Genomic DNA, 27,064 nt, shown 5'->3' on the forward strand with positions numbered 1-27,064 from the left:
TTTTTTTTTACATGCAAGTTAGTCTATGTATTGAATAAGGTACACAAATATTTGTTCATGTCAATACAAAAAGAAAAATTGACAGTGTAATGAAAGCTATTAAAATAATTATGCAGGTTGTAACTGGTTTCGTAATAAATGAAAATAATACAATAGAAATCGAGTACAGGAACCATACGTTTTAGGACCATTAAGTCGGGTGAACAAAAGTAGTAAATGAAAATTTTGGTAGAAATTAAACATGAATTCGAGTCATACAAAATTACAAACAAAACAACGATACAAAATATATTTAAAGAATACTGTACTTAAAGGCAGAGGATTGTACGTGAAAAGTTTAGACTCAATTCCAGCAGGAAGTGTTATATTTAAATCGTCTCCATATGCATTTGTTTTAAATTATCAACATTGGGCAACGCATTGTTTCAATTGTTTTCAATATAGTAAAAAAAAGTTAAAACGCTGTTTAGGATGCCAGTGTGTTTTTTATTGTACAGTTGAATGTCAAAAACAAGACTGGGTCAATCACAAAAATGAAGTATTGTTTGTTTTTCATTTGAAAAAACATTCATTGGTTTCTTTCTTGTTGTTTACGAGTGTAGTGTAAAAATCTTACATCGTTTCTGTGTCAATGTAGAAGATGCAATGTTGTGGACGAAGACATTACGGATTTTCTTCTTGTTGCGCGTACTTTAAGAAGGTTACGTGTAGATAAAGAAACAATTCCTTTGATTTCATTACAAGAAACACTTTCTAAGGCAGATTCAGAATGTCTTGTAACGCATTGGAATTACGTGGAATCGATGTGTGTAACGCAAGAGTTGCAAAAGGATCCTAAAGTGGTTGAAGCTTTAATGGCCACGCAACTTTTAGGCTCTTTGGTAACATCAAAAGAGGAACTGTATGTTTGGTTGAATATGTTTCAATGTAATAATTTTTCTATCACCGATGATCGTATGGTTTGTATTGGAGCTGGCGTTTATGCAGTAGGAAGCCTACTAAATCATAGTTGTCGTCCTAACTGTATTTATACTTTTGATCCTATTACAAAAACTCAGGTAAATCTTTCTTTAAAGAACGTCCTGTCCAATGGACAATTTTGGTTTGTTGAAAAGGTGTGTCGTTGTGTCCAAGAATTAAAATCAGATGACGAATTGTTAATACCTTACATTGATATTGTTTTCAGTACAAAAGAAAGACGTCAAATGCTTCTTGCACTTTATGGATTTTTTTGTTCTTGCAACGTTTGTGAAAATCCCATAAATTTGAGGAATTCCAAAGTGTCTACCCTTGATGAAGCTCTTCGTGGGGATCGATGGGGAAGGCAACTTCCTGATATTTATTCAATGTATAATCCTTTAGCAACAGTAGCACCATACATGCAGCGTGACAGAAAAAAAATTCTTGCTCGAATAATTGATCAATTGAAATCCCCTCAAAAAATGGATGTTCTACCTTTCGAAACAGTCATTGATTGGGTTTCCACAGTAAACAAATGTTTTCTTGAATATTCCGAACAGCAAGGCAACTATTTGTATAAAGATGAACTTTTTGTATTAGAGCATGTTTTACATCCATTCAATTTAGACTTATATTCCAAACGCTGTGAAGTATTTTCCTTAGCTTTGGAACAAAAAAACTATTCCTTAGCCATTCATTTAGGAGAACAAATGACTACCTTTTTAACGATTGTGTATCAAAATTGTCCACATCATCCTTTACTGGGTTTACATTACTATTCAATGTATGAGTTATATTTAGAAACAGGAAATACTGTTTTAGCGAAATCTTTACTCAACAAAACCTACGATTGTTTAAAAATTTGCTATGGAGTTGACCATAACTTAGTATTATCGTTATGTTGATTATGACGACGACAAGGAAAGATACTAGTTTTTCTTTATCCAACATTACATTACAAAAGTGTTATTCAAGACATGGCAGTACACTGAAAACTTTTTGAGATTTAAAACGCAGCGTTGTCCCGTTTCAAACTCGAAAAGACAACATGGCACCTTTTTGTTTACGAGATATAACTTTTGTGTAAGAGTTTGACGCGTCTGTCGTCCAGTGAACAACAGGACTAACTTACGTAGTTTTTCCCGAATTAAGTCAATTTTTTGACACTGTGAAATCCCGTAATAAAAAACACGCACATGTCCGTGTATGCGCGCGCATATTTGGGACGAACACACACACACAGCACAGCACAACACACACACTGCATCAATTAGAAAAGAACTTTTTATCTGCATGTATAAAAATTAACATACTTCTTTTCTTTTTTCAAGTTTTTTTCTGACGTGTGTTGTTGTCTGTAGACGAAGAATGGTTTTTGTTGCGAAAAATACCAAATATTTTTGTCCTTGTAAATGCTTAAGTAGAAAAACTTGTCACATATTCAGTTGAACAGAAACAGCATGTAAAAAAAAAAAGGATCAGGTCTGAGAATTAATGCCAAAGAAATCAGTAAGAACAAAAGAAGTGTCTTTTGGTCCACTTGAAAAAAAGATGAAGAAGGTGCTATAATCTGTTTTCTTTTTTGAATCAAATTATTAAGTAAAATTTTACAAGCATTTTTTGTTCGAACGTTAAGGGCATTATGTTATAACTAGGAAATGTATTAACTTTTTTTTTTGTCTTAAGTATGATAATTTAAAAAGTAATCCGCATTTTTGTTTATAATGATTCCAATGAGTTATTATTCACCTAATCTTTTAGATGAAAATGGGTTTTTTTCACCATGCCGATTTGTTGAGGCGTACATTAAGGAGATAACAAAAGGTTTATCGGAAAAGAATTCTCCGAGCCTAGTTCAACATCAAGTCAAGCAGGCGTTTTCTATTGCTTCGTGTATACCGAATGAAACGGGCATTGAAGACACATTGACAAAAAGATTTTTTAAAAATGGTAAAGTGATGGTTAATCGTAGTTCTTTTGGTCGCAACTATAAACAAGGGGCTTATGATCTACCACCTCCACCCCCTCCTCCTCCTTTTCTTTCAAGTGATGCAAATACAATGACGTCTTCTTTTAATAAAAAAAATAGTTTACCCAGATTCTACTTAAATGAAACCAGTTCCAAAGAAACATCAAGCCTTGTAGAAGACTCTTTAATGGATTTCGAGGAGATTTCTGAGGAGAGCGATACAACATTTGAGAGTAGTGAAAGTCGTGGTAGTACGAGCACCCGAGTGGAGCCTGTTTTGACGAATCCCTGGGAAAAGAGTACTGAGGTGCCTAACAGCTTAAATGAAGCGAAACCAAGTGTCACGGCAAATTCATCTCAAATAAAACATGAAAAGAGTGCAATGTGTGAAACTTTAGCTCCTGTGAAACATAAATTGAAATTGGTTTTGGATTTAGATAATACATTACTTCATGCTTGTTCGCTCTCAAAATTATGTAATATTGATATACCTTTACATGATTTCCAATCTCCAGAAAACGATTCAGAACTTTATACTTTTCGTTTATCGAGTTTTTTTAATCAATTATATCATGTGAAATTTCGACCAGGCGTTCGTCGTTTTCTTAAAGAGCTATCTCTCTATTGTGATATGGGAATTCATACCAATGCAACTCATGAATATGCTGATGTTATTGTTTCTATTTTAGACCCTGATTATTCATTGTTTCAAGGAAGGTAATTTAAGAAAAAAACTTGTTCTTTTCATAAGATACTTTTATGTTTCATTAGGGTGGCTTCACGTGAAGATGAAACAACAAAGGATCATAAAAAAAATATGGGCAGGTATTTTTTTCATAGAAATAGCCTTGATTGTGATGCTTTATTGAGTTCTTGGTTTATTCAAAAGAAAAAATTGTTAGTAGAAAAGAAAACATTTTACAAAAGTCGGGAGTTACATGAAGAAAAAAAATATGAAAGAAAAAAAAAAAGTTCTGTAAAAATGTTTCTTACACTATCATATATTCACTTACATTTTCATTTCTATTGGAAATGTTTTACTATATATTAGAGAGTGTTCGAAAATAATTCACACAGTCACAAAATTTAAAAAGCAATAGACAATGAAATCTATTGTTTTTTTGATTAGAGAAAGACAACGATAGAAAGGATATTTTAGTTGTATGTGAATTCTTCGTTTCGAGAAAAAGAAAAGTGGTAGTCTTAATTAATTTTATTCTAACAATGCTCCTTTAGGCGTCTTGAGCATGAATTTAAAAATAATTATCTTATGAAAATATAAAAGGTTTTTAAATTGAAAATTAAATATATTAGATAATGAATTGAATGTTTGGTAGCTAAAATAGAATCCAAAGTGACTCACTAAGAGACTCATGTTTTTTTTTTTTCTTTGTTTTGTTTTTTTGTAGGTTGTTTCGTGTAGACGATTTAGATATAGCAAGTTTACTCATCTTAGATGATCGTAAAGATGTTTGGGATACAATGTATCATCCAAATATCATTAAATGTGGCGTGTACGACTATTTAGATGCTAGGAAAAATGTTTTAATAGAAAAATATTGTCATGGTGATGAAAAAGATTCGATTCCTTGTAATACTACGTCCGTTGGTTTGGATTCGTTAGAAAAAAAAAACTATCAACATTCACAAACAAATAGATTAACAACACATGCATCAGTGTTAACTAAAACACAAGAAAATGATAATGAAGCGAATTGCATGGAGACCCATCTACCTATACAAGAGAGTTCAAAAAGTTGTGTGCAACAAACGTGTGCTTCATATAATTCATTGTCTTTTTCACCCCTACAGGAAAACGATGCAACAGTAATTGATCAAAGTTTGAAAACAAAAGAATGCCAATTAAGTGATGAAAGTGACGTTTATTTTTTAGCAACGAATAATAATGAAGAAGAAACAACATCACCTTTTCTTGATAATCCTTTATTGAAAAAGTCACAGCTTACTGTTCCACAGAATTTGGATGAAACAGATAATTATGAAGATGACGATGTCATTACACTTGATGAAAAACATATACAAAGTTGCGGTACATCGGATAGCACTGGAACAATTCCTAAGACTGAAAATAATGATTTGTCAGCATCTCGAATTATGGAAATTTCGCCATTTACTCCAAACGAAACATTATTCCAACCAAATTCGTCTAAAATTGCAGCTCATTTTGGTGTATCACAAGATTCCGTTACTGAAAATATGCGTCTCGCAATGAAATTAAGTCAAGTAGATCAGGCGCTTATAGATTACGATACGCAATTAGATGAACTTAGACATTTAATTGTTAGTGTTGCTCTTGAATATAATCGTCAGAAATCAAACCCTCTGACTTGTAACACTGTCAGGTATGTGCGTAATGTTGCCTTGTTAATAAAAAAAGAATGTTTTTTAGTGTTCCACAAATTTTAAATCACACAAGACAATCAATATTGCAAGGTGTGGTTGCGCAAACGGTCGGAATGTATAAATCGAAGACGAGCCATCCTGAATACGGATGGCAAGATAATGGTCCCGTGCATCGTCGTCGCCTTGTGAAATTGGGCGCACAAGTTGTGGACTCACCTGTACCTGACTTGACACATATCATTGCTATGCGTGCAACACAAACAATTGATCGTGTTCGGTGAGTCACAACGCTTTTATGTATTCTTTATTATTTTTCTTAAATTTACGTTTTATAATTTTTTTTTTAGGCAAGAAAGAGGTCAAAGTGTTCAATATGTTCATGCTCTTTGGCTTCATGCATGTGAAAGCACGTGGAAACGTATTCCTGAAAATTGGTTTCCAGCTTTCCCTCTTTTAGAAAAATATAATAATTCACCTCCTATGAAACCATGGTTAGATCATTGGCAGCTTATTGCTCTACAAAATGAAACGATCAATGATCGTTTAGTAAATGCTTTAAAAAAACAATCGATTTTTTCAAAGGAGAATCACACAGCAACGTTTGATATGAACGCAAAGTATGTTAAAAAGCATAATAAATTGTTTTTTTATTTTAATTATTTTTGAAAACGTAGGTCACAAATTCACTCGACACCGCAACGTCGCCAGCATTTGGTTTTGTCAAACCTATCAGCAGGAGCCGAAGTTTGGTCTGCTAACGAACATATTTGTCTTACGTATGACAATATTGAGTCGGTTCGATTAAAAAAGCGTTTAAATTTACCATTAACACCAGAGGAATCTGAAACAATAATGCAAGTCGACAAACACCCAGTCACACTAAAACCCGTTTGGTCTCCTTTTGAAACAAAATACTTCAAAAAAACTTTTAATACGCCTCGCTCGAAATTTCGACAACCCACTAATCATCGTAAATGGGATAAACGAAAAAGAAACAATGCATCTTCAAGAGATTATCCTCATCACTATTCTATGCCACGAAATTTATTGTCACATAATCGTTGTTGGTTTAAAGATACTTATTCAACAACTGCTGTAACAAATTCACCAGAAATATTGCCAAAACGTCAATTATTATCTTCTGATTCACAGGCATGTAATACCCTTCATGTTGAAGAATCTTAAAAAAAACAGTTTTTTATTGTAGAAAAAATTATTCTGCAAGTAGTATTTAGACTTTTATTTTCTAGTATCATTATAATTTTTTCAGAAAAAAAATATTCAAGTGTAAGCAAAATTTTGTAAACAAAGGTAAAACGCAGTCTTCAAAAAAAAAGAAAAATTAAATTACAATTTTTTTTTTTTAAGTTCAACTTTTCTAAAACTAAGGAAGAACATAATACAAAGGTGCTGGAAGCATGGTCACTATAATCATCAGTGTTTTCAAGTTTCGATAAACCGCTAATTTTGTTATAATTAAAAAAAATTGACAACTATTTACACGAAAATGCTTTAATTAAAAAAAAATATACAACATGATAATAAAAACTAATTTATTTAATATGGTAATGTTGAAAATATTTTTACAATTTTAGTTCCTTTAAAAAAAAAACAATACATGAATGTACCGAAGTAAAGTGTTCATTTGCAAAAGTATCTACCTGTGACATCAGACTTTTGTTTCAAGTTGTTATGAAAATTCTTAATAATGATTCAATTCACACATTTTCTTAAAACAGTCTGTGAACAAATTAGAAGATGCTTTGACATTTTGTTAAAACGAATGTTTTTTATTAAATAGAAAAAAAGTAATGAATAGATTTATTTACTCAGGGTTCCACGTTTTTCTTTTTTATTAAACAAGCAGCCAAAATATATTTTAAAAACATTTATTGCATGACCTATGGGTAACGTTAAACATTTTCAAAATCACTAGCGTTTTGACGCCGTCTAATTGACATTTACTTTATTTTTGAACTTATTGTATCTTCTTTTTGGTTTATTAATTAAAGAATAAAACCAAAGACGCCACCGAAAAAATGCATGGATTGACATTTCAAGAAGTGTCGTTGAAAACCATTCACACATTTTTTTTTGAAAACAGAAAAGTAAAAACGTTTTGATTCAGATTCTCTTACCTAACGTTAAAAACTTTTTATTGCCATTCGATTCCAAAAAAACAACTCGCACTTCAACAAAATGATTGAAGATTTAAATATTGGTAATAATTCTGCAAATGAAGAATCTTCTGGGTCGAATGCATGTTCAACTCTTCCTTCATCCTATACTCTAGAGACACTCTTACATATCGACTGTTTAGATGATGAATCCTTAGTAGGTCGGGAACTTGAAAAATGCTATGATTACTGTCGATCAAAAGAAGCACAACATATGTTTTGTACTCAATTACCTTTTGTTGATGGAACAAATAAATTTGCATGTTATGGATATCGTTATCAAGTGTATCAGTTTTTATTTGGCTTTGTTTACGAATGTCAAACGGAACTTTATAATTATATTGCAGAAACAATGTTATCTCAATGCACCGCTTGTATGATGGGATATCATATAGCTCGAAAACAACTTCTTCAAACAATGGCAGTCGTGTACGATACATCAAGTTTATCTACCTTAGATTTAGAGTATTTGAAGTGGGAAATGTCAAGAGTTATTGCGAGTGTGAAACGTTGTTATTTGTGTGTGGAGTATTTTGTGGTGAGCAAGCGGGGGGAGCAAACCGTTCTGATAGACAACAAAAAAGAAAAATTTTCTTTACAAAACAATTCTTTTTTAACAGAGAAAGAAGCAACTGATTCAATTCCTGTTATTTGTAATGCTTTATTAGAAGTTATATCACAAGAAGATCGATTTTTTACTAAGAAGGAAATGTTGTTAACTGAATCAAATCAACTTTACGATTTTTTAGATCATTCACACAAGTGGAAGCATCTTTTATCTTTAATGATACCTTTTTTGTTAAAAGCACCTTCATCAATGTTGGCTGCTTTAGTTACAGGACTTTTAAGTTCGTCTCCAAATGTTTCTAATATTTGCTCTTTATTTTTGGACCATTTATGCCAGCATTTTGTCCATGATATAACTCACACTCCAACAACTACATATCGAAAAGATATGTTTAATAGTTTTTATAAAGGATTTCGATTGTGGAAAAAATGTATATCAAAAAAAACAGTTCAACTTGTGTAAGCTTTTAAGGTTAAATAAAAATTTCTACTTATTATTTCTGTATGCATAGATCTGATTCACTGGATTCTAATTTCTTAGCTGATTATTTGATTTCAACCGAATCTCTCATAAAAATTGCTAAAAAAATGTTACGCTTTTTAAAAACATTTCATCCATCTTATAAGGAAGCTCTGTGCATTTTAATTCCATTACGTTCAAGTGTCATTGAGATACTACAAAAATGTCATATTGATTCCGCTCTACTTGTTTCAAAAGTTCCTTCAGATATTCTTTTGAATTTTATGAGTTTTTTAATACCATTCCCTGTTTGTACCCATGACTCATCCACACTCCGATATTGTATACTCTTTCTAAAGGAGTTTTTACCTTTTCATTCTTTACGTTTAACCAGTGTCTATGTACGTTGAGTTTGTATTAATTTGTGTTAAGATAAAAAAAATCTATTTTGGTATTTTTGTTGGCGGGTGTGTGGGTCGGGAGATGTTTTTTCTTAGATTTTAGAAGATATATTTTTCTCGTTAATAAAATTCAAAGACACTTTTTTGAATGATGCGATGAACAAGGAAGAATTTCATTCATGGAGATTATGTTTTTGTTCTATTTTACATTCCTTACCGCCCTTGACTTCTTTTTCTAAAACATTTTGTACGTTTCTCGTACTAGGATTTTTTTTTTTTTTTAATATATATTGTTTCAGTTGTTCAATATGATTTCACATTAATGAGTTTAGAATTTCGTTTGATTGTAAGAATTCTAACATTAGATTCACACTTTTTTATTCCTTGTCATTTACCCATTGAGTCTAAAATTGAAAAATCAGATGATTCCTTACAAGTGAAAAATCCTTTTATTATTGACTATGAAAATTATGTAGATTCGTTTTTAACCCATTTATGTCAATGTAAAAGTATTCTAATCAATACGAATCAAGAGGATTCTTTAAATCATTTTTGTCAAATCACGCCTTTAACGTTCAAAACAATTTTTTCTTCATTTTTAGAGTCAATTTTTAAATGGGGGGTAACCGATTTTGTTTATGAAATCACTTTTTTAAGTGCTGCAACCCAAGCGAGTGAAAATGTGTTTGAAGGTTTTCTTCATTTCCCTCGCTCTAAACAATATTTTACTACTCTTATGCAATGGATACGCCAACAATTGTTGTTGCCGTCTGGTAATTTCGCCTTCCTTATAGACATTTTTTTACGTTACATACCTTACATTTACATTCTCAAAACGTTTTGTCCTCATCTTCAACATAAAGAAAAAACACTGTATCTTAGTCAATGGGAGACCAGTTCTGCATTTGTCACAACTTTTATTCAAATAACTCATGAAATTTTTAACAAGCTACAATCACGGGTTTCAACATGTGTAAATAATACGGCGTTAAGTCATTGTTCATCCGTTCAGTTAAAACTATCACACACAAAGAAAGATGTGACGAGTGAATCTACAAAGGCAACGAATCCTTTTGATCTTAGTGTCAAAACATGTCTTTGGGTAGAAGAATTCGTTGGTTCATTAGCATCTTTTTTATGTGGAAAATTGACTCCAATTTGTGTCATTCATTTACAAAAATTTTTATCGATTCTTTTCCCAACAAATTCTTTAGTATTGGATAGTTCCAAAATTTTAATCTACTTTTCAAAAAAAAAATATCTTCTTTTCACTCAATTTGCTCAAGCTTTAATGGAAGAGGTGTCACCTTACCCTCTACTAGCATCCATAATAAGGGCAGCAACAACTTTGTTTCGTACAATACAAATTTATCATGTCGCACTCCATGCCTTCTCTTCTCATACCAAAGTTCAATTAAAGCATCTTTCTTTATCAAAACACTCGCAGTGGATGCATTGGTGTGTTTTTTTATGCTTCTCTCTACCAGCATTAGAATCACGCTATCAACAGGTTATAAAAGAGGTACGGAAATTTTTGATAGAAATCCATTACCAGCTCCACTCGTTTATGAATGTGTTTTATAGAAAACTTTACCTATAAAACTGTTTGAACAAGTTGAAACCATTGTACACTTTGGATGGAAAACCGTAGAATTCATTGCACAATCTTTGCCAGTAGTAAGATCACACGTCTTTTTCGTATTTTGAAACTTTTACACATTTTTTTCTTTCTTACACTTGTATTTCCGCATACTACAAATCATCTCCAAGTGTATACGTTTCTTAATATCTTGTCATACAACATTCTTTGTTGGTCTTTAGCAGCCAAATAATTGCATGAGTTTCAGTTTCGTTTAGCGTCTATGGAAGTTTGTCATTAGTTCTTTATGTTGAGTAGGCACCAATTGATTATCTTATGAGAAAAAAGGAAAAAGAGTCGAGTCCAACAAATGAAACGTCGAGTGATAGCGATGCTTTCTATATAAGTGATATAATTTTTTTTTTCTTTAATATGTGGATGTCAAGCTCTTTACGCATTATGGAGTCGCTTGTTCTTTACAGACAAAATCTTGCAAATATAATTGATATAGAAAATTTGAGTCATATTGAAAATTTTCGTCAACACAGTCAATGGACAACTGTTCTTTTACCTTGGTGTGTTGCATTACAAGAATTTCACATACCTCTTTTGGCTAAAAAATTAATGGAACCAACATCAAATCAATCTATTGATACAATGCGTCTATGGAATCAATGGCGTTTAACTCGAACCAGTATATCTATAGAATCGTTATGCCTAAGTATAGCAAAAGGAATGACATTGGTTCATCGTCATTTTCGTACAAAAGCAGTGGAAAAAGGTTCTTTTCTTATTCGACTTCTTGGTCGGGGAGATCAACCAGCTAATATAACTCAACTCTTAACAGATCTTTGTGACCAGATAACTCAAAGTCAGAAGGCTAAAATGATAATTTCTTTGGAAGACTCGCATGTGAAGAGTGTGACGACAACGCCATGGGATCTTTTTCGGTTTATGCCTTCTAAAGCACCTTTAAGTGAAGAAAAAAATACCTGTACATCCAATGCCTTTTTGAAAAATATGTTAAATCCCATGAGTTCCGTGACTTTGAAAAATTTTTCATTCAAACCTTACCCTTTCAAACCTAAAAAGACAGGTCTTTTGTTTTAAAAATATTTTTTTTTTGAAAAATTGACTTTACTAGTTCAAGTTGTTTTTTTGAAACATATAATAAGTTTTATGAATGTTTTTGTGTGTAGGACGAATAGCAGAATCACTACTTCGAAAATTAGGAGAAGAGAAAACATGTCCAAGTCGCAAGAAAGGTGACTTTGTGGTTCCTACTGTTGGAACCAAATTAAAGCAGTTAAACAAATTTTCGAAAAAATGGAATGCCCCATCCTCCTTGGAAACATTTTTACCACCATCACGGACTTCTTCAACTTTAGGTTGTACGGTAAGACTCGTAAAGCTTTTTTTACTTTCCGTATAGAAACGATTTCATCTTTGTTATAAATAGATGTTAGTCACAAGTCCTTCTGTGGCTCTTATTAAAAAAAACAACTTGAAATTACAATCACCATCTTTTGAACCTTTACAAGCGTCACTGAATTCACGACGTAAGTCACTTTTAACTTGTTTTCTTTTAAAAAATTTGTTTTGTTTAAAAGAACGTTTGTTACCATCTGAAAAAGCTCAAGCGGTGGAAAAGGCATCTTTTTATGTTCAAAAAGTTTTAAATACAATTCTGGAATGGGATGTTTTTTCTTTAGCGTCGGTACAGATCATTCAATCCACGCATAAAACAGAACGTTTACCTATTTCTTTTGATAATGTGGAGGATTTTCAACGGTAGCGTTGTGTTGTTTGTTTTCTTGTTTGTGTGTGCAAACATCTGTGTCACATGTATCCAGTATTTTCGAGCCATTAGTTCTAGAAGAATGTCGGTGTTCTTTGTTACAAGAAAGCATTGAACGACGTTTAGAAGGATTTCCTTTAATTGTGACGCGCAGTACACGTCTTGGAAATACAGCTATTATAGCAACAGCTGAAGGTGATTGCCAACTGAAGAATGAAGCGTGTCAGCCTACATTAGATTCTAACAAAGAAACGAAAACATTACCCGTAGGTGTGACATTGGTTGAAAGTATTTCCATTGATTGATTTTAGGAAAATAAAAATGTTCATTTACCTTTTCAACCTTGGAATCTTGTTTTATTAATACCTAATGTTGGTGTTGTTGAAACAACATCCTTAGAGGGTCAAACTTTAGATGAAGTGAGGATACCTCCTCAGCAGGGTTACGCGCTATGCATTGTAGAAAAAGATGACGATTCTGAAAATCGTTATGGTGAAGCATCTTTACATGCAATACGATTACGACTGTTATCTCGATTGCGCGAAGCAACAACAACGCATATACGTCGTGTACGTGGTGGTTTCTAGTAGAGCATGGTTGCATGTAATGTTGTATGACTCATTGGCATATTTATAGATTCCTTCTACAAAGTTGACTATCAACTCTAAATGGATTGGATATACTTTAGGTTCATTAACAACATCTATACGAGAAGTACAAAGCCTTTTCATGTCACATTTATCTCCATTGTTTCCTTTTATACTTCATCCACAAAGTTATTTAACGAAAAGTGCTTCAGCGTTACCGGTGGAACGTGAGCAGACGCTCGAAAGTGAGTCAAATCACGTATGTCGCAGGTTTTGGGACAAAGGACCCACATTAGAAACGGTGAAGACAATTTGTAAATTAAATGATTCACAAGCGTCTGCGTTACATCATGCCTTTACAATAGACCATGGGGTTGCTTTACTACAAGGGCCTCCTGGAACTGGAAAAACACATACCATATGGGCGCTTTTAGCGCTTTTACATTTTTATCAAACAAATGAAGGAGGCCATTTAAAAAAAAAAATACTTGTTTGTGCACCTTCCAATGCAGCGATAGATGAAGTAGCGTCCCGTGTGTTAGCACAAGGATTACCTAGTTTCGATGGGACGAATCAAGTGATTCACCCTCTTTGTTTGCGCGTGGGACATCCTCAGCGTATAACGCGCCCAGAAGTTTTGTGTATTTCTCTGACGGAAAATGTAAAAGCCGATGGAATTAAAGCGGAGCAAAATAAAAAACAAGATTATTCAAATCATCGTGAAATAATATCAAACGAATTAACTTCTATTTCCACCACATTACAGAATCTTCCTTCAGTTCATGAAGCAAAATCATTTCAAAATGCTTTTTGTGAAACGACGAGTACCCAAGTGGATTCTAATGATTTAAAACAAGCAAAACATCAACTTTTCACTAAAAAAAAAATGCTACATACACAAATGAATCGATTAAAAGAAACGTTTCGAGAGGATATGAAGAGTACAAAAAAGAAATGTCAAGAGACATGTTTAAGAGAAACAGATATCCTTTTTTGTACCTTGTCCGGTTCAGCAAATGAATGCCTTTCTGGTTTACCAATTGATTGTATCATTATCGATGAGGCAGCTCAAGCAGTTGAATTGTCAACATTAATTCCTTTAAGGTTAGAACCTTTAAGGATTGTTTTAATAGGTGATCCGCAACAATTACCTGCAACCGTTTTATCACGTGCAGCTAAAAAATTAGCGTATGAGCGTAGTTTGTTTCAGCGTTTACAAGAGTGTGGTGTTCAAAGCAAAATGCTTTCAATTCAATATCGTATGCATCCTTCTATAGCACGTTTCCCTTCATCCTATTTTTATGATAATGCTTTAATCAATGCGCCAGTCGTACAAAATCGTTCTTCTTTACCCATGCATCGCTGGAAGGGTGTTTTTGAACCTTTTTTATTTTTTCATATTCAATCTCAAGAAAATCGAAATTCTTTTTCTCAATCATTATCTAATTATGATGAAGCTTTCTTTATTGTTTCCTTACTGTCTTTATTAAATAAACATTTTCATTTAAGTGATGTTTCTCAGGAAGCTCATCTCAAAGATTTTCAACCCACGTCTCCAAAAGCTCATCAACTAAGTTGGAATGATATATCCATTGTCACTCCTTACAAACAACAAGTAACCCAAATACGTCAACTTCTTTCAACACATTCACAGAATCGCCCTACTAATATTCCCGATGTTTGTACAATAGATGCGTTTCAAGGACGTGAAAAAAGCATTATCATATTCAGTTGTGTGAGAGCATTAAACTGTGATTTTGAAATCTCAACTCAGATACCTTCACAAGATGAAAAAAAAAACAGTGTGAAACAAAACAAATCTGACAGTAGCATTCCAGCTAACTTAGGATTCGTTGCGGACATTCGCCGAATGAATGTTGCTATTACTCGAGCACGTGATTGTCTTTGGGTTGTGGGGAATGCTGATACATTGCAAAGGCATCATGCATGGAAAGCTTTTATAGATTATGCTAAAAATGAAAGAAACGGTACTTGTGCTTTTATCAATGTACGAGATTATTGTGAAAAAAATAATCTTATTAGCCACAATCCGAAACGAGGTTACTTGAGTCGTACTCGACCTATAACCTCGATTGTATCAAATTTTTTTGCTCATGTTGAAAAATGTTATTTACAAGAAGAAAAAAAATCCGTAACACCGCATAAAAAAGCATTCGCGTTGACGACACCGCAAAAAAAACGAAATTCACCAGTTAAAATTAAAGAGACTTGTAGTCTTCTAGAAGATCTTAGTAGTGTGTCATCTTCGGATAACTCGGATACAGTTAGTCAAGCAGCAGATAAGTTTAAGAAAAAAAGTGAAGCTCAACATAAGAAATCGTCCATATGTGTATTACCTTTCAACAAAATGAATTGTCACCCTTCTTTAACGCCTGTATCATCTTTTCCCATAACACTTTCCCAAGAAATACCTTTCCGTACATCACCTTCTTTATTAAAACCCTTACAAAAAACAACGATTCCAAATGATCCTTTTCAAAAGGAACCGTTACATGTTTCCCTTCCTGAGAATCGACTATATCGTTCGCAACAGTCCTTACCAAAAACGGTACTTGTAGCAAAAAAAACATTAGCTTATCAGCCGAATGTCGCTCTTCATAAAGTCTCACCGGTATCTCCACCGCACGTCGCAAAAAAAGGTTCAACAGTTAAAAAAAGAAAAAAAAGCATTTCGGATATACCGTTTGTGTTTCATTCTAAAACGAATTCTCTTTGTAATATGTCTCAAAAAGCTTTGCAAGCTCAGCAGCAGATGACTTGGAAAAATAAGCCAAGACTTATTTGTCCTACACTTGGACCATCGCAAAATTTCGACCCGCCCACTTTATCCGATCCCCTCGTGTATGCACAAATGAAACATCACAAAAATATACAAGGGTCTCATTTGGAATTCTTTTAAAACAGAAAAATTGTTTTTTTCTCATCCCCAAACCATCGTTAGTGAAAACAATAGATTTCTTCTTTTTACTTTATTGTAAAAAAAGGGCTTTCTTCTTTTGAATTTCGTTTCAAAAAAAAAAAAATTGCTGACTTGTTCATTACACGTTATTAAAAATGACAATGTGGGAAATGTTTTTATTCATTCCACATGTGACCCTACAAAATGTAAAAACGTGTAAAGCCTATTTAGTCACTCTCTTTTTCCGTTGCCACCCAATAGCGTTGTAGAACCGACTTCTCCAAAAACAAAATAATTTCCGTTACACGATTCACAAGCGTGACTCTGGATGTCTTTGCAATGAATCTTTTGACATTGTATGATCGCATACATTAGAAGAAACTTTTGAGCCGCGAGGCTTCTTTTATTGACGCATCAAAACGTTCTTAGAATGGACTTGCATCTTATCTGAGAATGTCCTAATACAATAGATTGTCTAATGGATGATAGTTGCAGGAAACCTTTTGAATTGTTACAATAATGCAAGATACGCATGTACTACTGGGTCGAACCGGCTGTAGAACTTTGTGAAAAGTTTGTTATATTGTATGTTGTGTGTGCTTTTACGTGATACCAGTTAAAGTCAAACTGAAAAATTAATGTCGCAGTTATTCTACCTGTTCTGTGAATGATAAGAAAAATGTGATTAAACACAAAACTAAAGAGAATCAACCACATAAACAAAGATTTTCTACTTTGAAATACTTGGTGGTTTCTGTATATAAACGGGTAGTGTGTAAATGTTTTATGGTGTGAATTATTTGAGTTTTTTATAAAAAGGAAAACTACTGATCAATCAAAAAAAAAAGCATTATGTCCATGAATGATGAATTTTTTCTTGATGCTCCAACAAAAGATAAAATTCTAACCATATGCGATGGGATTCTGGAAGCTTTAACAACTATTGAAGAAGATTTCGCTTCACAATATTTTATTTTAATTGAATTGACACACCGTGCTTTAACGCGTATCACGTGGTATAAGGACCAATTGGAGACATTTTCGGGTTGGAGCAATGGTAAGATCATAATGGCATGCTGCGTTTAAATCTAATTTTTTGTTTTTCTTTTTATAAAAGAAACAACTAGCAACGAGTCCAAAAAGGACATTATAAAAGATGTACTGGAATTCCCCACATGGGAACTGATTTCACTTTTAGGCGCCGTCGTGAATGAACCGTGTCCAACTCTTAAGCTTTGCGCATGTGCTTATAAAATACTAACTATTGTTCAAAATCTTTTTAGATGCTGGCAACAATTAAATGATTTGAATCTAGCACTGGAAACTTGTTCACGCAATGGCACTTGTCATTCGACGGGAATACATGCCTTTAAAACAACCTTATTAACAAAAGGGCAATTTAGTGTTTTATTTAAACTTATTTTACCTTTATGTCAAAATATTAGTACAGAAGTCACGTCATCAAAATGTTTATTATGTTGTTCGAAACATCTTTCTTTCGGTCAACCATGGACGCTTTTATTCCGTCAATTGAATTTTCGAGCCAGTTCATATTTTAAAGGGACTGTTTTCGCCATGTGTATGACAAAAGAAGACACTCAACAGATGCAACTAAAAGTTATACAAATTTTAACCTTACTTTGTTCTATTGCAACACCTGTTTTGAATTCATCGTATTCCATTTCCTCTACTCAGCTCGATTCATTTTTTCTTTTACTCGTTGAAAAGTGTTATTCCTTTAATTGTAAACCTATTTTAAAAATACCTTGTGGTTTCGAAATCTTTTTAACATTTATTATATTTCAATTTTCATTTCCAGCGGTTAAAAATGCATCTAAAGCCGCATTATTTCAATTATTGAAATGTTTGACATATCAATGTTTCCCATTAGTCTTGGATGATACATCCACGTCCCGTTATGTGCTTACTTTAGCTATAAAGCAAAATCGGTTGTGCTTTGGATTTGTATTAGGCCAATTGTGTCAAATGATATCTTTTCTTTTTCATCATACACTTTTTATTGAAACAAACACGTGTTCAAATGACTCTTTATGTTCATCTTTACCGGACTCATTAGGTATTTGTTTTGATCTTGTTGTCTTTTTGCTAGATTTTTTGAAATCAACACAACTGTATGATTCATTTCTTTTTTCACTTGTTCGTAAAGAACTGGATTTTTTTTTATTGAATGTTGTTAAACTCCCTTTGAAGGAACCTTATTTATTGTCCTTGTAAGTATCATGCTAGTTAACACAAATGTTTTCCTAGTGGTTTATTGGACCAAGGACTGTTTTCTTTTATTAGATGTTTAAAACTTCTTTTCACCTATACTAATTTAATGGGTTCGGTCAATTCCTTTTGTCCGGACCAACTTCCGTTTCTTTATATTGCACCAAGTCATAAAGAAAAAACGATTTTATCAAGTGTTTTTACTTTTCACGTTAATGAAAACTCCTTGTATTCTTTTTTATCTTTTTTATGGACTGAATTAATTTCAAATTATATTGCATCAAATAATCAAAACCAATTAATTCAAATCCTTTTGTTTTCTCGGTTTCTTCTTTTAACATATTCGTTACAACCATCTTGGAAGGTAGAATTTTTATGTGCCGTTATTCCTCTTTTCAGACAACTGTTTCATACTTGCTTTTCGAATGATATATCCGTCTCTTTTGTATCGACTTTAGTTTTAAACAATTGCGACCAAACAGAATGCATTCCTGAGTGGTGGAAGCATGGTATTTTGACTTCAACACTTTCCCACCATTCAAACAAAAAAACTTCCTTGTATAATCCCAATGATATGCATCAAGGAGAATTGATTAAAAGGGATACAACTCATACAGAAAACAAAAAGGCTTTTGATCATTTAGAATTGAAATCAACCACAGAAGAGTTAAAATCAGCAGACACTTTTAAGACTCGTCACCAACCCCCTATTCCATCCAATCAGGTAACGGATTCATTCGATTCGTTTTCGAATCATCTAAACATTAAAAACGTTTTTTTTTAGAACGAAAAAAACACAGTTCAACTACCGGATACACTTGACGAACCACTGAACACCACGCCTTTAAACAATTTCGGCACAAAAAACCATTTAGATAATTCTACTTACAATCAGCCATGGAATCTTCATAAAAAGGCGTTTACTGAAATGGTCGAAAAAGAGAAACATTTTAATCTTGTTGATGACCAACACAATACGACACAAATCGAAATGATGAAAGAAATTCTTTCTAAAACTAAGTTTTTTTTAAACGAAGAAATGACTCGAGAAAAAAATTTACGTAAGTAAGTTGACGAATCATCTTCACCTTTCACTTTTGCCGTTAGAATGTCTTCAAAGCCATAAGGAAAAAAATTGTCTTTTATTTGTTTTAAAATTATATATTGAAATGTTAGCAGCAAGCCTTGTCGATTGTATTGATTCCATGTACCAAAGTAATATGTCTTTGTATTTTTGATTTCCTTTAAATATTTTGGTTTTTATTGGCTTTTTAGTGCTGAAGAATTCATGTTTTGAGTGTACACCATCTATTCTTGGTGCATCAAAGGAATTAAGCTACCTTTCTTTTTCTATCAACATTTCACAAAAAAATCACATTATTTATTCTCCTTTCATTCAACCACTCACATACAATCAAAGTCAACTACAAAATTACGTGAAATCCCTATGGATGCAGTATTTGTCTTCCTTATCTGTTCTTCTTTCTTTAGATTTATCCGTCTTAAGCTTAACAATGTTTTGTTTGATTATAGAAATTTTTAAAGGATTAATTGCACTTTTATGCATTTTTTCTCTTCCCTGTGGATTACAGGCTACTTTATCTTTTTTATCACGTTATCTGTGTATGGCATTTGATACTTTGGCTAATGATTTGACTGAATTATCCTGTGAGAAAAATATGGATTGTCGAAATTGTTTAAAACTGTATTTTACTCAACTAACGAAAAACACTCACGATTTCACAACATCTTTAGCTTTGGAAACATGTTTTCCGTCAAAGTCTTGGAGTCATTCTTTTCAATGCACTCTACATTGTTTTCATGGCTTTTTACAGCTCGTCGAATCTTTTGCTTCCTACTTTCAAACATCGCATTGGTTATTAATTCTGAAAGTGTTTGAAACTTTTCATGATATGTTTCCACACGACTTTTTGTTTTTAGATTGCAATACAAAAACAAATGTCATGTCAAACGATTTGACATGTTTTCAAAAATCCCTTCAATTATTAGGCGACTCTACATGTTTAGAATTCAACCAATCACAGAATCACAAAATATCCCCACTCTTCATTTCTTTTCATGATCTTAAATGGATATCTTCAAGACTTTTTAATTTTTTTCATAATACAGAGGCATTCTTTCAGTTTTCTTATGGTTTGAAAAAAGTAGCTAAAGCTTTAGCCATCTCTATATTAGATTTTTTCAGTCTACTTGAGCAGAGCAATGCTAATGAACCGGACTTTCCAAAACAACAAGGTTTAATTCACCAACAAAATCTAGTCCAAAGTATTATGTCGTTCATCACCAATGACACGTTTCTACAGCTTGATTTCGCTTCAATGAATATGACATCTATTATAGCTTTAAAAAATCAGTTTATTAAAAAAAATCATTTAATCTGGCATGCCACCTATCCAACAATTTCTTCAAAAGATAATTTTTATTTGAGTTCTTTTTATATATACATTTTGAATAATATTTCATTTTTTCAACATGCGCAAAATGGATATATCATCTGTCATCTTCTTCATGAACTCTTCCATTCTTCTGTTTTTATAACACAAAAGAATATGTTAAATGCTATAGATTTTTTAAAAACTTATGCTTTCCATGTCATCAATAAGATCGCTTTACCGTTATCCTTAGTCACGTCTTCAAATCTCCCATCACTTATTTGTTTTGATCATTCTATAGTATCTGTAATTCTTTCTACATTTATTGAAATTTTCAGAATTACTCCAAACAATTCATTGAAATATACGGTAAATTTTGTTTTATTGAATTTTTTTCTTCAACCTTGTCATCATTTGTTTTACTTATAGATATTGAAAAATATGTATACTTTAATTACATCAAATGGATCACGTATTGAATCATCGGTATCTTGGACATTAATAACTCTTTTTACTACGGTTTGTATGCAAGAGAGTTATGATTTAAATAATGAAATTTGGTTACTTCATCTCAATATGTTGACTTCCAATGTCACAGCATGTTCACATACAGAAACATATTGTCTTCAAAATGCTTTTTCTTTTAAATCCATTGGATGGTGTACTTTACAGCATAACGACCTTTTCACATTTTTGGAATATTTAATTTTACAATATCGTATGAAAATATATGAACCGGTAATTGAAAAAAAAAAAAACATTACATTGTTAATATTATCCAATCCATCATTTTTTCTTCTCTAATTATTAGACAGCCCTTGTTTTAATATCTTTGTCTCTATCGACAATGGCTTCCTGTCACGAATCGGGTCATAATATTTCTTTTACTTCGGTTGGGTTATTATGGACTTTGGCTGAAAGTCTTATTCGGCGCTATACTCTTCTTAAAGAGAATACCAATGCTCAACCATCGTTTCTACCAATTTTACCAAATCACGCTTATCGTGCACTAAATTTCTCCTTAGCAACTCAACAATTTCATATACCACTTGGTTTGCATTCTCCACTAGAAGAACAAGAACAACTTTCACGAACGGTAATAATCATTTTCCATCTCTTTAAATATCACGCTCTTGATTCACGCATTGAAGTACGGAATTGTGCCTTGAAAAGTTTACTTGTTGCTTATGAAGAAATTCTTCAAAAATCTTCAAACCATCACGCCATTTTTAAACATTGTGTGTCTCAAATAATTCTTCATGTTTTGAAAGACTGCGTCTCAACCTATAAACTCCTTATGGAACATGAACCTTTTTTTGAAAAACAAATGCCTGCTAACGATGGGTCTCTACATCATCACTCACGTGACTCACAGATCAAATTATGGAATGAAACCTTTACTATTTTATTTGATGCTGTAGGACCCTTTTTTTTTATTAATTTTTTTTCCTACTCCAGCTTTTAGGTTACTCGATTAATTCACTATTGTATAAGTTGTGTATCTTCTGAAACATTTTTCGATGAGTCTCACAAATTTTTAAAGAATACTTGTGACACTGCCATCAAATTTCCTAAATATATTCTTTTAAATTGTGCCGAAAATCCTTCGACTTCACCGCAAGGTAGGATACACACAATTCGCCCTGTTGTTCATAACACACTATGATAAAAATTCTTTTGTTTTTTCATTCGGTTTTTTTTTTCATACAGTTATTGCAGCATGTTTGTCGTTTGTTGTCGTGGTAATTACTAAAAGCATTGAATGCAATTTTTTATCTTTTTCTTTATTGGAGCCGTATTGGGTTTTATTTGAGAAATTCATCACAGCGTTATGGTCTTTTTCGGTCATACCAAACCAAATTGTGGATCATTTAATTGGAGCTGTAACCAAATTATGTTTAAATGTTCTTCCTTTCTTTTTTAAAAAAAACGTAGAAAGATGTACTCGACTTTTGGCTGCTTGTGTTTCCTCAATTCATTACGCCGTTCATATTGCACAAATGCCTGAATTGAATTTTTCTAAAGATCATCCATATCGTTCAGAACAACATGTTGAAAGCATTTTTCCATCCTTAAAACTATGTGAAAAAATTATTCTTTCCGGTGCTTTTTTTTTTAACAAATATGACACGTATTTTTTTAAACATATTTTAACCGTAATGAAATCTGATCAATTGTTAGAGTTTCTTCGGACTACTTTTTCTTATCCCGACGACGTAAAAACTGGTGATTCTTTGGACAAATGCTTTAAAAATTCTTGTTTTTTTAATCAAAATATTTTCAAAAATTTAGTCTTCCAATCAAATGATTTCAATCCATCGACTTTGCCTGACCCTCCAATACGAACAAATTACTCATATTCTTCTATTCCAGCAGATTTTTGTACCCCAATAAGAAAAACCGAATTATCTGAAAGCCCTTTTGAAGAAAAAATTTCAATACAAAGCATGCATGGTAACGAAGAAACCTTGGAAGGAAACAATACAGAAAACGTTATGCCACTTGAATTTTTTTCTACCTGCACAAGTTTGAAATTAAAACATGAATCTCTTGATGATGAGACTTATAATTACACTTTGGAATATAAAAAATTGTGTCGAAACGATCAAAATAATCCATTTGATGACGATTACGTTTCACTACCCTCTTGGCTAATTCCAGAGTTGTGCATCTCGTTAAAGGACCATCCAGAACTCTCTAAACAATTTTGTCAAATCATTAAAATTAAACGGCGTCTACGTGTTGCAAGAAAGAAAATACTCACAATCGATTCTTATTTCGAACTTTTAGAGGGGCATTTTCCTTGGGAACAATTGTTGATTTTATCCCCTTATCTTTGGCTAACTGTTTTAAAAAAAGTAAAAGAAAACATATCGTGTTGCTATCCCTGTAAACTCTGTTTCTTACTCAGTCTTTTTCTTACTTTTTTTCATGCGAACGTCTCTTAGGAAACCCTAATTTTCTGGTGAAAACGTTTCGATTTATTAATTCTGTAACACGAATTCAAAGGTAATTTTTTGGGGGAGGGGGGGTTTCCTTTAAAAATGTCATGTCAAACAGAATTGTCTATTATTGCGTTGATTTAGACGTTGTTATTTTCATATTTCTACACTGAAAACAAACTCTGATGATGTTTTTTTCGGTCTTGTCATCCTTACATATAAGCTTTGTACTCAACTGATTTCACTTATTATCTTCTTACGTGGTTTCCATGCTCTATCCCATCAAAGTTATGTTTACGAAGCTGTGATTCAGACCTTTTTAGATCTTAAAGTGTTTTTGGATTACGTTTTCCAAGACACCCGAAATTTTCCGTCAAACCTCTTAGATCTTCTAGAGGTTTTATCCATTCCTTTAATGGCTTTGTTAGACACATGGTTAAGCTTTCAAAAAATTATATCTCCTTCGTCTTCTTCACCTCAGGTGAATGTTGTTTTTAACTTGTTACATAGACAGTAAAACTCCATGAATTGTTTTTGATATTATAGAATTTCTTGAATAATAACATAAGTGATCTTTTCCCATTTTTAGCAAAAATCTTATTAATAAAGCAGGGTAGACCGTGTAACGCAATGATACCTTCAAAACTTAATAACCTTTTAGCTTTCTCTCTCGTACGAATTTCTTTTTTTAATCAAATTTTACCAATATTTTCAACCTCAGATTTGTTTTTTAGAGAACATTTCCGTTAGTAAATACTCCCCATATAATCAAAACGTGCCTGTACTAGGGCTTGCTGTGTTAGTTGATATGGTAGTCTCATGAACTATGAAACTTGTCATTTGTATTGCAGATTATTTCATATTGCCAAAGCGTATGGGAACCATGGAATGCTACCTCTCAATGCTTCACTTGAAAAGGATTCTACTAATCAACATGTTGATAATTATACACTGGTACAGCGGCAATACTACATTATTATAGTTTGTTTGATAAATCGTATAAGAACACTTTTTGATGATTATGTGAAGGAAGAGAACGACAGTGGTCAGGTGGGGTAGAGGTTTTCATTAGTTCTCCAAATAGCTCAAAATACATTGAAATTTTGTTTGTGTGACATGTAGTGTCCAGTGCCACGTTACCGTTTAGAACAAGTCTGTTTAGCTTTAGTAAAAATTAGAGAACTTGATCCACTTCTCCATACAATAAATGTTTTCAAGCTTAAAGATAATGAAAGAACTTTAGCGCTAACACATTTTTTTTTTGTAAAATCTTTGGGATCTTCTGTGCCTCAACCTTTCAAACAAACATTTGTTTTGGAGCTTTTTCCTGACTTAATACCATTAATTTCTAGTAAAGACAAGTAATAATGTTTGTTGTTTTAGCGAAAATGAAAAAAAAAATTTCGTTTTTTCCAGAGCTGTTCGACACCACGTAATTCAGCTTATGCAATGTTTAGTACCTCATTTTTTAAAATTCCCGACGGATTAAGAATTATTGTTTCAATCCGTTTCTTTTTACTCAAAGTTCTGGAACGAATTAACAATGTTAGTAAAATTGTAAAAATTACAACAAAAACGAAATTTTTTTTTGAGTGTCAATAAAAAAAAAACGAGTTAATGTATGTTGTTACTAAAACTCCCGTCTTTTGGAAGTCATCTTATAAACTTTTTTTTATTTAAAAAAAAAATGTCATTTTGTACGGCCATTAAAAAACAAATTGATATTTCGAAATAAACTCTTAAGAAAAATATGTTTTGATTTAAAGAAAACTTTTTAAAACATTAAAAACAAAATTTCTTCCAGTTTGTTTTTAACATTTGTTTGTGTAAAAGATGGTAGAAGGACATTAAGAAACATGTTACTCACAATAGAGACATTTGCCTACTGGGGAAGCAGATAAACTTGGCTTGGAGAATACGTTTATCTATATACATTGATAACCATACTCTTTTACGTTGAGTTGCAACACGTTAGTTTAAATTGAAAATTTCAAAGTATTTGATTTTGTAAAAAATCATTTAATATTTCCGAGAGATTGATTTATAATAATTATTATTATAAAGTATAATATTAAAGGAATGACAGCCCTATCATCCATTTGTAAAGATCCCATCAAAAGAAAAAAATGGATAGAAACTCATCAGAGTAGTTTGAAAGCATGGATAGGATTTTTTGTAACGGCAGTTATAATTTTTTTTGTTTTTTCGGATGGCGATTTTTCATTTTTATTAACATTATCAAGTTTTATAGGAATGTTTACATTTCTGATGGTTATCTTTAACATTGAAAAAGCCAAAACAAGCCAAGGAGTTTCATTAAAAATGTTTGATTGTTATGTTGTTTTACTTTTTTTTCGTTTGTTTTCAATAGTTTTTTACGAAGGGTTAGTTAAGGAAAGTAAAAATTCTTTTCCTTTTTTTTTAATTTTTATTTTCATAAGGGTTTTTTTCTTCGTAAAATATTGTAACTTTCTTTTTTGCTAGTTATCTTCCTTATGATCGAACTGGAGATTGGTTATATCAAACCATTGAGGGACTGACGTTTATTTTTGCATCAACTATAAGCTACTTATGTCGTGTGCGTTATGCGGATTCTTATGATTACGAGAGTGACCGGCTTAATCCACTTTATCTTATCATTCCAAGTTTTTTGCTTTCGTTACTAATTCATCCAGCTCTGAATGCCTCTATACCAGCAGACGTATACTAAAGTAGTTGATTACCGGTTATGTTATTTTTTTGTGGCGTAATGTAGATATCATGGACGTTTGCCTTATTTCTTGAAACAACAAGTTGTCTCCCTCAACTTTTCATGTTTCAAAAACAAGTATTTTACTTGTTACTTTAAAATTCAACGCGTTTTTAAATGTTTTTCTTTAATTTATAGCAAAAAGTCGAACCCTTCACTACTCATTTTTTAGCAGGGCAAGCTTTATCAAAGGTAAACATTTTTGTTGGATAACATGCGTTAATATTTTCTTCAGGTTGTCTCATTTTTATTCTGGCTTTCTTGTTATAGTGAACTGAATGATCCTACTCGAAAGGTAAAATTGATAACGACTGTTTTACCTGCTGTCAATTTTTCTTATTTTTCAGCTTAATTCTTATGTCGGAGTTTGGGTGATTGTTATGCAGGTAAGCAAACTGATGTGTTCATTATTAAAGTAGGCTTATTTTTTGTTTTGTGTGTTTTAGGTTATACAGTTATTAGTGATGGGAGATTTCATTCATCATTATATACGCTGGTATGTTTTTTTTCTTTTCACATTGTCATTTATCTTTTGAGTACTTTTAACAGTGTAAGCCGAGGAGTTCCCGTTGAATTTCTTTTAACAGAAAATGTTTAACTTGCTTAAGTTCTTCCTAGCAAATTTGAAAGAGTTATTATTTTATTTTTATTTCATCTCTGTTTTACACAACTAGGGATTTTTATTTATATATTTGGTGTTCATTTAAAGAAAAACCTTTTTAAAATCCCCAAAAAATAAAAACGAACGATTTTTTAATTAAAAACATTGATAAAAATGTATTGTTACTCTTCAGTCTTTGTTTTTTAAATACGTTTGTAGAAATAAAGGCATAAGCAACTAGTTCGCATATCACAAAACAGTCATTTTTAAATAGTCTTGGTAAACGGAATAATTTCGACAATCCCAAAATCAATTGTTTTCTTTTTTTTTTTTTTAAAAGCAAAAAAACAAAAATATTCTATTGATTG

At 32.2% G+C, this 27,064-nt stretch overlaps 5 protein-coding genes across 14 annotated transcripts; all 5 read left to right on the top strand.

The window, feature by feature from the left end:
* The first annotated feature begins 92 nt into the window (after nt 1-92).
* Nucleotides 93-2,135, top strand: LOC128883385 (N-lysine methyltransferase SMYD2-like). 5 transcript variants are annotated; one of them, XM_054135676.1, is made up of 3 exons: nt 93-538; nt 603-1,058; nt 1,187-2,135. In XM_054135676.1, the coding sequence occupies exons 1-3, from the start codon at nt 242-244 to the stop codon at nt 1,250-1,252; spliced, it is 819 nt and encodes a 272-aa protein (XP_053991651.1). In that variant the 5' UTR covers nt 93-241; the 3' UTR covers nt 1,253-2,135. The 5 variants fall into 5 exon arrangements, with proteins under 5 accessions (XP_053991651.1, XP_053991650.1, XP_053991648.1 ...); XM_054135675.1 differs by having other exon boundaries at nt 603-1,115; nt 1,187-2,134; XM_054135673.1 differs by having other exon boundaries at nt 1,116-2,115.
* Nucleotides 2,136-2,307: 172 nt separating this feature from the next.
* Nucleotides 2,308-6,785, top strand: LOC128883384 (uncharacterized). 5 transcript variants are annotated; one of them, XM_054135670.1, is made up of 8 exons: nt 2,308-3,646; nt 3,701-3,754; nt 4,339-5,292; nt 5,340-5,570; nt 5,641-5,910; nt 5,968-6,445; nt 6,564-6,604; nt 6,662-6,785. In XM_054135670.1, the coding sequence occupies exons 1-7, from the start codon at nt 2,685-2,687 to the stop codon at nt 6,582-6,584; spliced, it is 2,970 nt and encodes a 989-aa protein (XP_053991645.1). In that variant the 5' UTR covers nt 2,308-2,684; the 3' UTR covers nt 6,585-6,604; nt 6,662-6,785. The 5 variants fall into 5 exon arrangements, with proteins under 5 accessions (XP_053991645.1, XP_053991644.1, XP_053991643.1 ...); XM_054135669.1 differs by having other exon boundaries at nt 6,564-6,745; XM_054135668.1 differs by having other exon boundaries at nt 6,501-6,733.
* Nucleotides 6,786-7,070: 285 nt separating this feature from the next.
* LOC128883443 (uncharacterized) lies at nt 7,071-16,506 on the top strand. Its single transcript, XM_054135801.1, has 12 exons — nt 7,071-8,496; nt 8,550-8,898; nt 8,995-9,145; nt 9,198-10,420; nt 10,483-10,575; nt 10,796-11,573; nt 11,677-11,873; nt 11,937-12,036; nt 12,088-12,268; nt 12,331-12,541; nt 12,587-12,844; nt 12,912-16,506. Exons 1-12 carry the CDS (start codon nt 7,493-7,495, stop codon nt 15,780-15,782), a joined length of 7,416 nt encoding a protein of 2,471 aa, XP_053991776.1. The 5' UTR covers nt 7,071-7,492; the 3' UTR covers nt 15,783-16,506.
* A 4,734-nt stretch (nt 16,507-21,240) lies between these two features.
* LOC128883444 (uncharacterized) lies at nt 21,241-25,145 on the top strand. Of its 2 annotated transcripts, none has more exons than XM_054135802.1 (10): nt 21,241-21,821; nt 21,870-22,026; nt 22,115-23,262; nt 23,316-23,413; nt 23,491-23,827; nt 23,893-24,018; nt 24,068-24,144; nt 24,198-24,396; nt 24,469-24,707; nt 24,763-25,145. In XM_054135802.1, exons 1-10 carry the CDS (start codon nt 21,252-21,254, stop codon nt 24,833-24,835), a joined length of 3,024 nt encoding a protein of 1,007 aa, XP_053991777.1. In that variant the 5' UTR covers nt 21,241-21,251; the 3' UTR covers nt 24,836-25,145. The 2 variants fall into 2 exon arrangements, with proteins under 2 accessions (XP_053991777.1, XP_053991779.1); XM_054135804.1 differs by having other exon boundaries at nt 23,893-23,959; nt 24,081-24,144.
* A 140-nt stretch (nt 25,146-25,285) lies between these two features.
* On the top strand, nt 25,286-26,876 carry LOC128883445 (ER lumen protein-retaining receptor-like). Its single transcript, XM_054135805.1, has 8 exons — nt 25,286-25,730; nt 25,831-26,047; nt 26,102-26,173; nt 26,234-26,287; nt 26,331-26,390; nt 26,443-26,481; nt 26,542-26,591; nt 26,645-26,876. The coding sequence occupies exons 1-8, from the start codon at nt 25,426-25,428 to the stop codon at nt 26,691-26,693; spliced, it is 846 nt and encodes a 281-aa protein (XP_053991780.1). The 5' UTR covers nt 25,286-25,425; the 3' UTR covers nt 26,694-26,876.
* Nucleotides 26,877-27,064: the final 188 nt, after the last annotated feature.

This window comes from Hylaeus volcanicus, unplaced genomic scaffold, assembly GCF_026283585.1.
Source record: "Hylaeus volcanicus isolate JK05 unplaced genomic scaffold, UHH_iyHylVolc1.0_haploid 12221, whole genome shotgun sequence".
NCBI classification, from domain to species: domain Eukaryota; kingdom Metazoa; phylum Arthropoda; class Insecta; order Hymenoptera; family Colletidae; genus Hylaeus; species Hylaeus volcanicus.

Coding starts and splice junctions, on each gene's coding strand:
- LOC128883445 (XM_054135805.1), top strand. CDS start 25,426: ATGACAGCCCTATCATCCATTTGTAAAGATCCCATCAAAAGAAAAAAA. Junction 26,048..26,101: donor ATGCCTCTATACCAGCAGAC/GTATACTAAAGT, acceptor GGCGTAATGTAG/ATATCATGGACGTTTGCCTT. Junction 26,482..26,541: donor TTTGGGTGATTGTTATGCAG/GTAAGCAAACTG, acceptor TGTGTGTTTTAG/GTTATACAGTTATTAGTGAT.
- LOC128883384 (XM_054135666.1), top strand. CDS start 2,685: ATGATTCCAATGAGTTATTATTCACCTAATCTTTTAGATGAAAATGGG. Junction 5,293..5,339: donor CTGACTTGTAACACTGTCAG/GTATGTGCGTAA, acceptor AATGTTTTTTAG/TGTTCCACAAATTTTAAATC. Junction 5,571..5,640: donor CAAACAATTGATCGTGTTCG/GTGAGTCACAAC, acceptor TTTTTTTTTTAG/GCAAGAAAGAGGTCAAAGTG.
- LOC128883444 (XM_054135802.1), top strand. CDS start 21,252: ATGGCTTCCTGTCACGAATCGGGTCATAATATTTCTTTTACTTCGGTT. Junction 22,027..22,114: donor TCCTTCGACTTCACCGCAAG/GTAGGATACACA, acceptor TTTTTCATACAG/TTATTGCAGCATGTTTGTCG. Junction 24,708..24,762: donor TTAATTTCTAGTAAAGACAA/GTAATAATGTTT, acceptor CGTTTTTTCCAG/AGCTGTTCGACACCACGTAA.
- LOC128883385 (XM_054135672.1), top strand. CDS start 242: ATGAATTCGAGTCATACAAAATTACAAACAAAACAACGATACAAAATA. Junction 539..602: donor GGGTCAATCACAAAAATGAA/GTATTGTTTGTT, acceptor TTACGAGTGTAG/TGTAAAAATCTTACATCGTT.
- LOC128883443 (XM_054135801.1), top strand. CDS start 7,493: ATGATTGAAGATTTAAATATTGGTAATAATTCTGCAAATGAAGAATCT. Junction 11,574..11,676: donor TTTCAAACCTAAAAAGACAG/GTCTTTTGTTTT, acceptor TTTTGTGTGTAG/GACGAATAGCAGAATCACTA. Junction 11,874..11,936: donor CTTCAACTTTAGGTTGTACG/GTAAGACTCGTA, acceptor TGTTATAAATAG/ATGTTAGTCACAAGTCCTTC.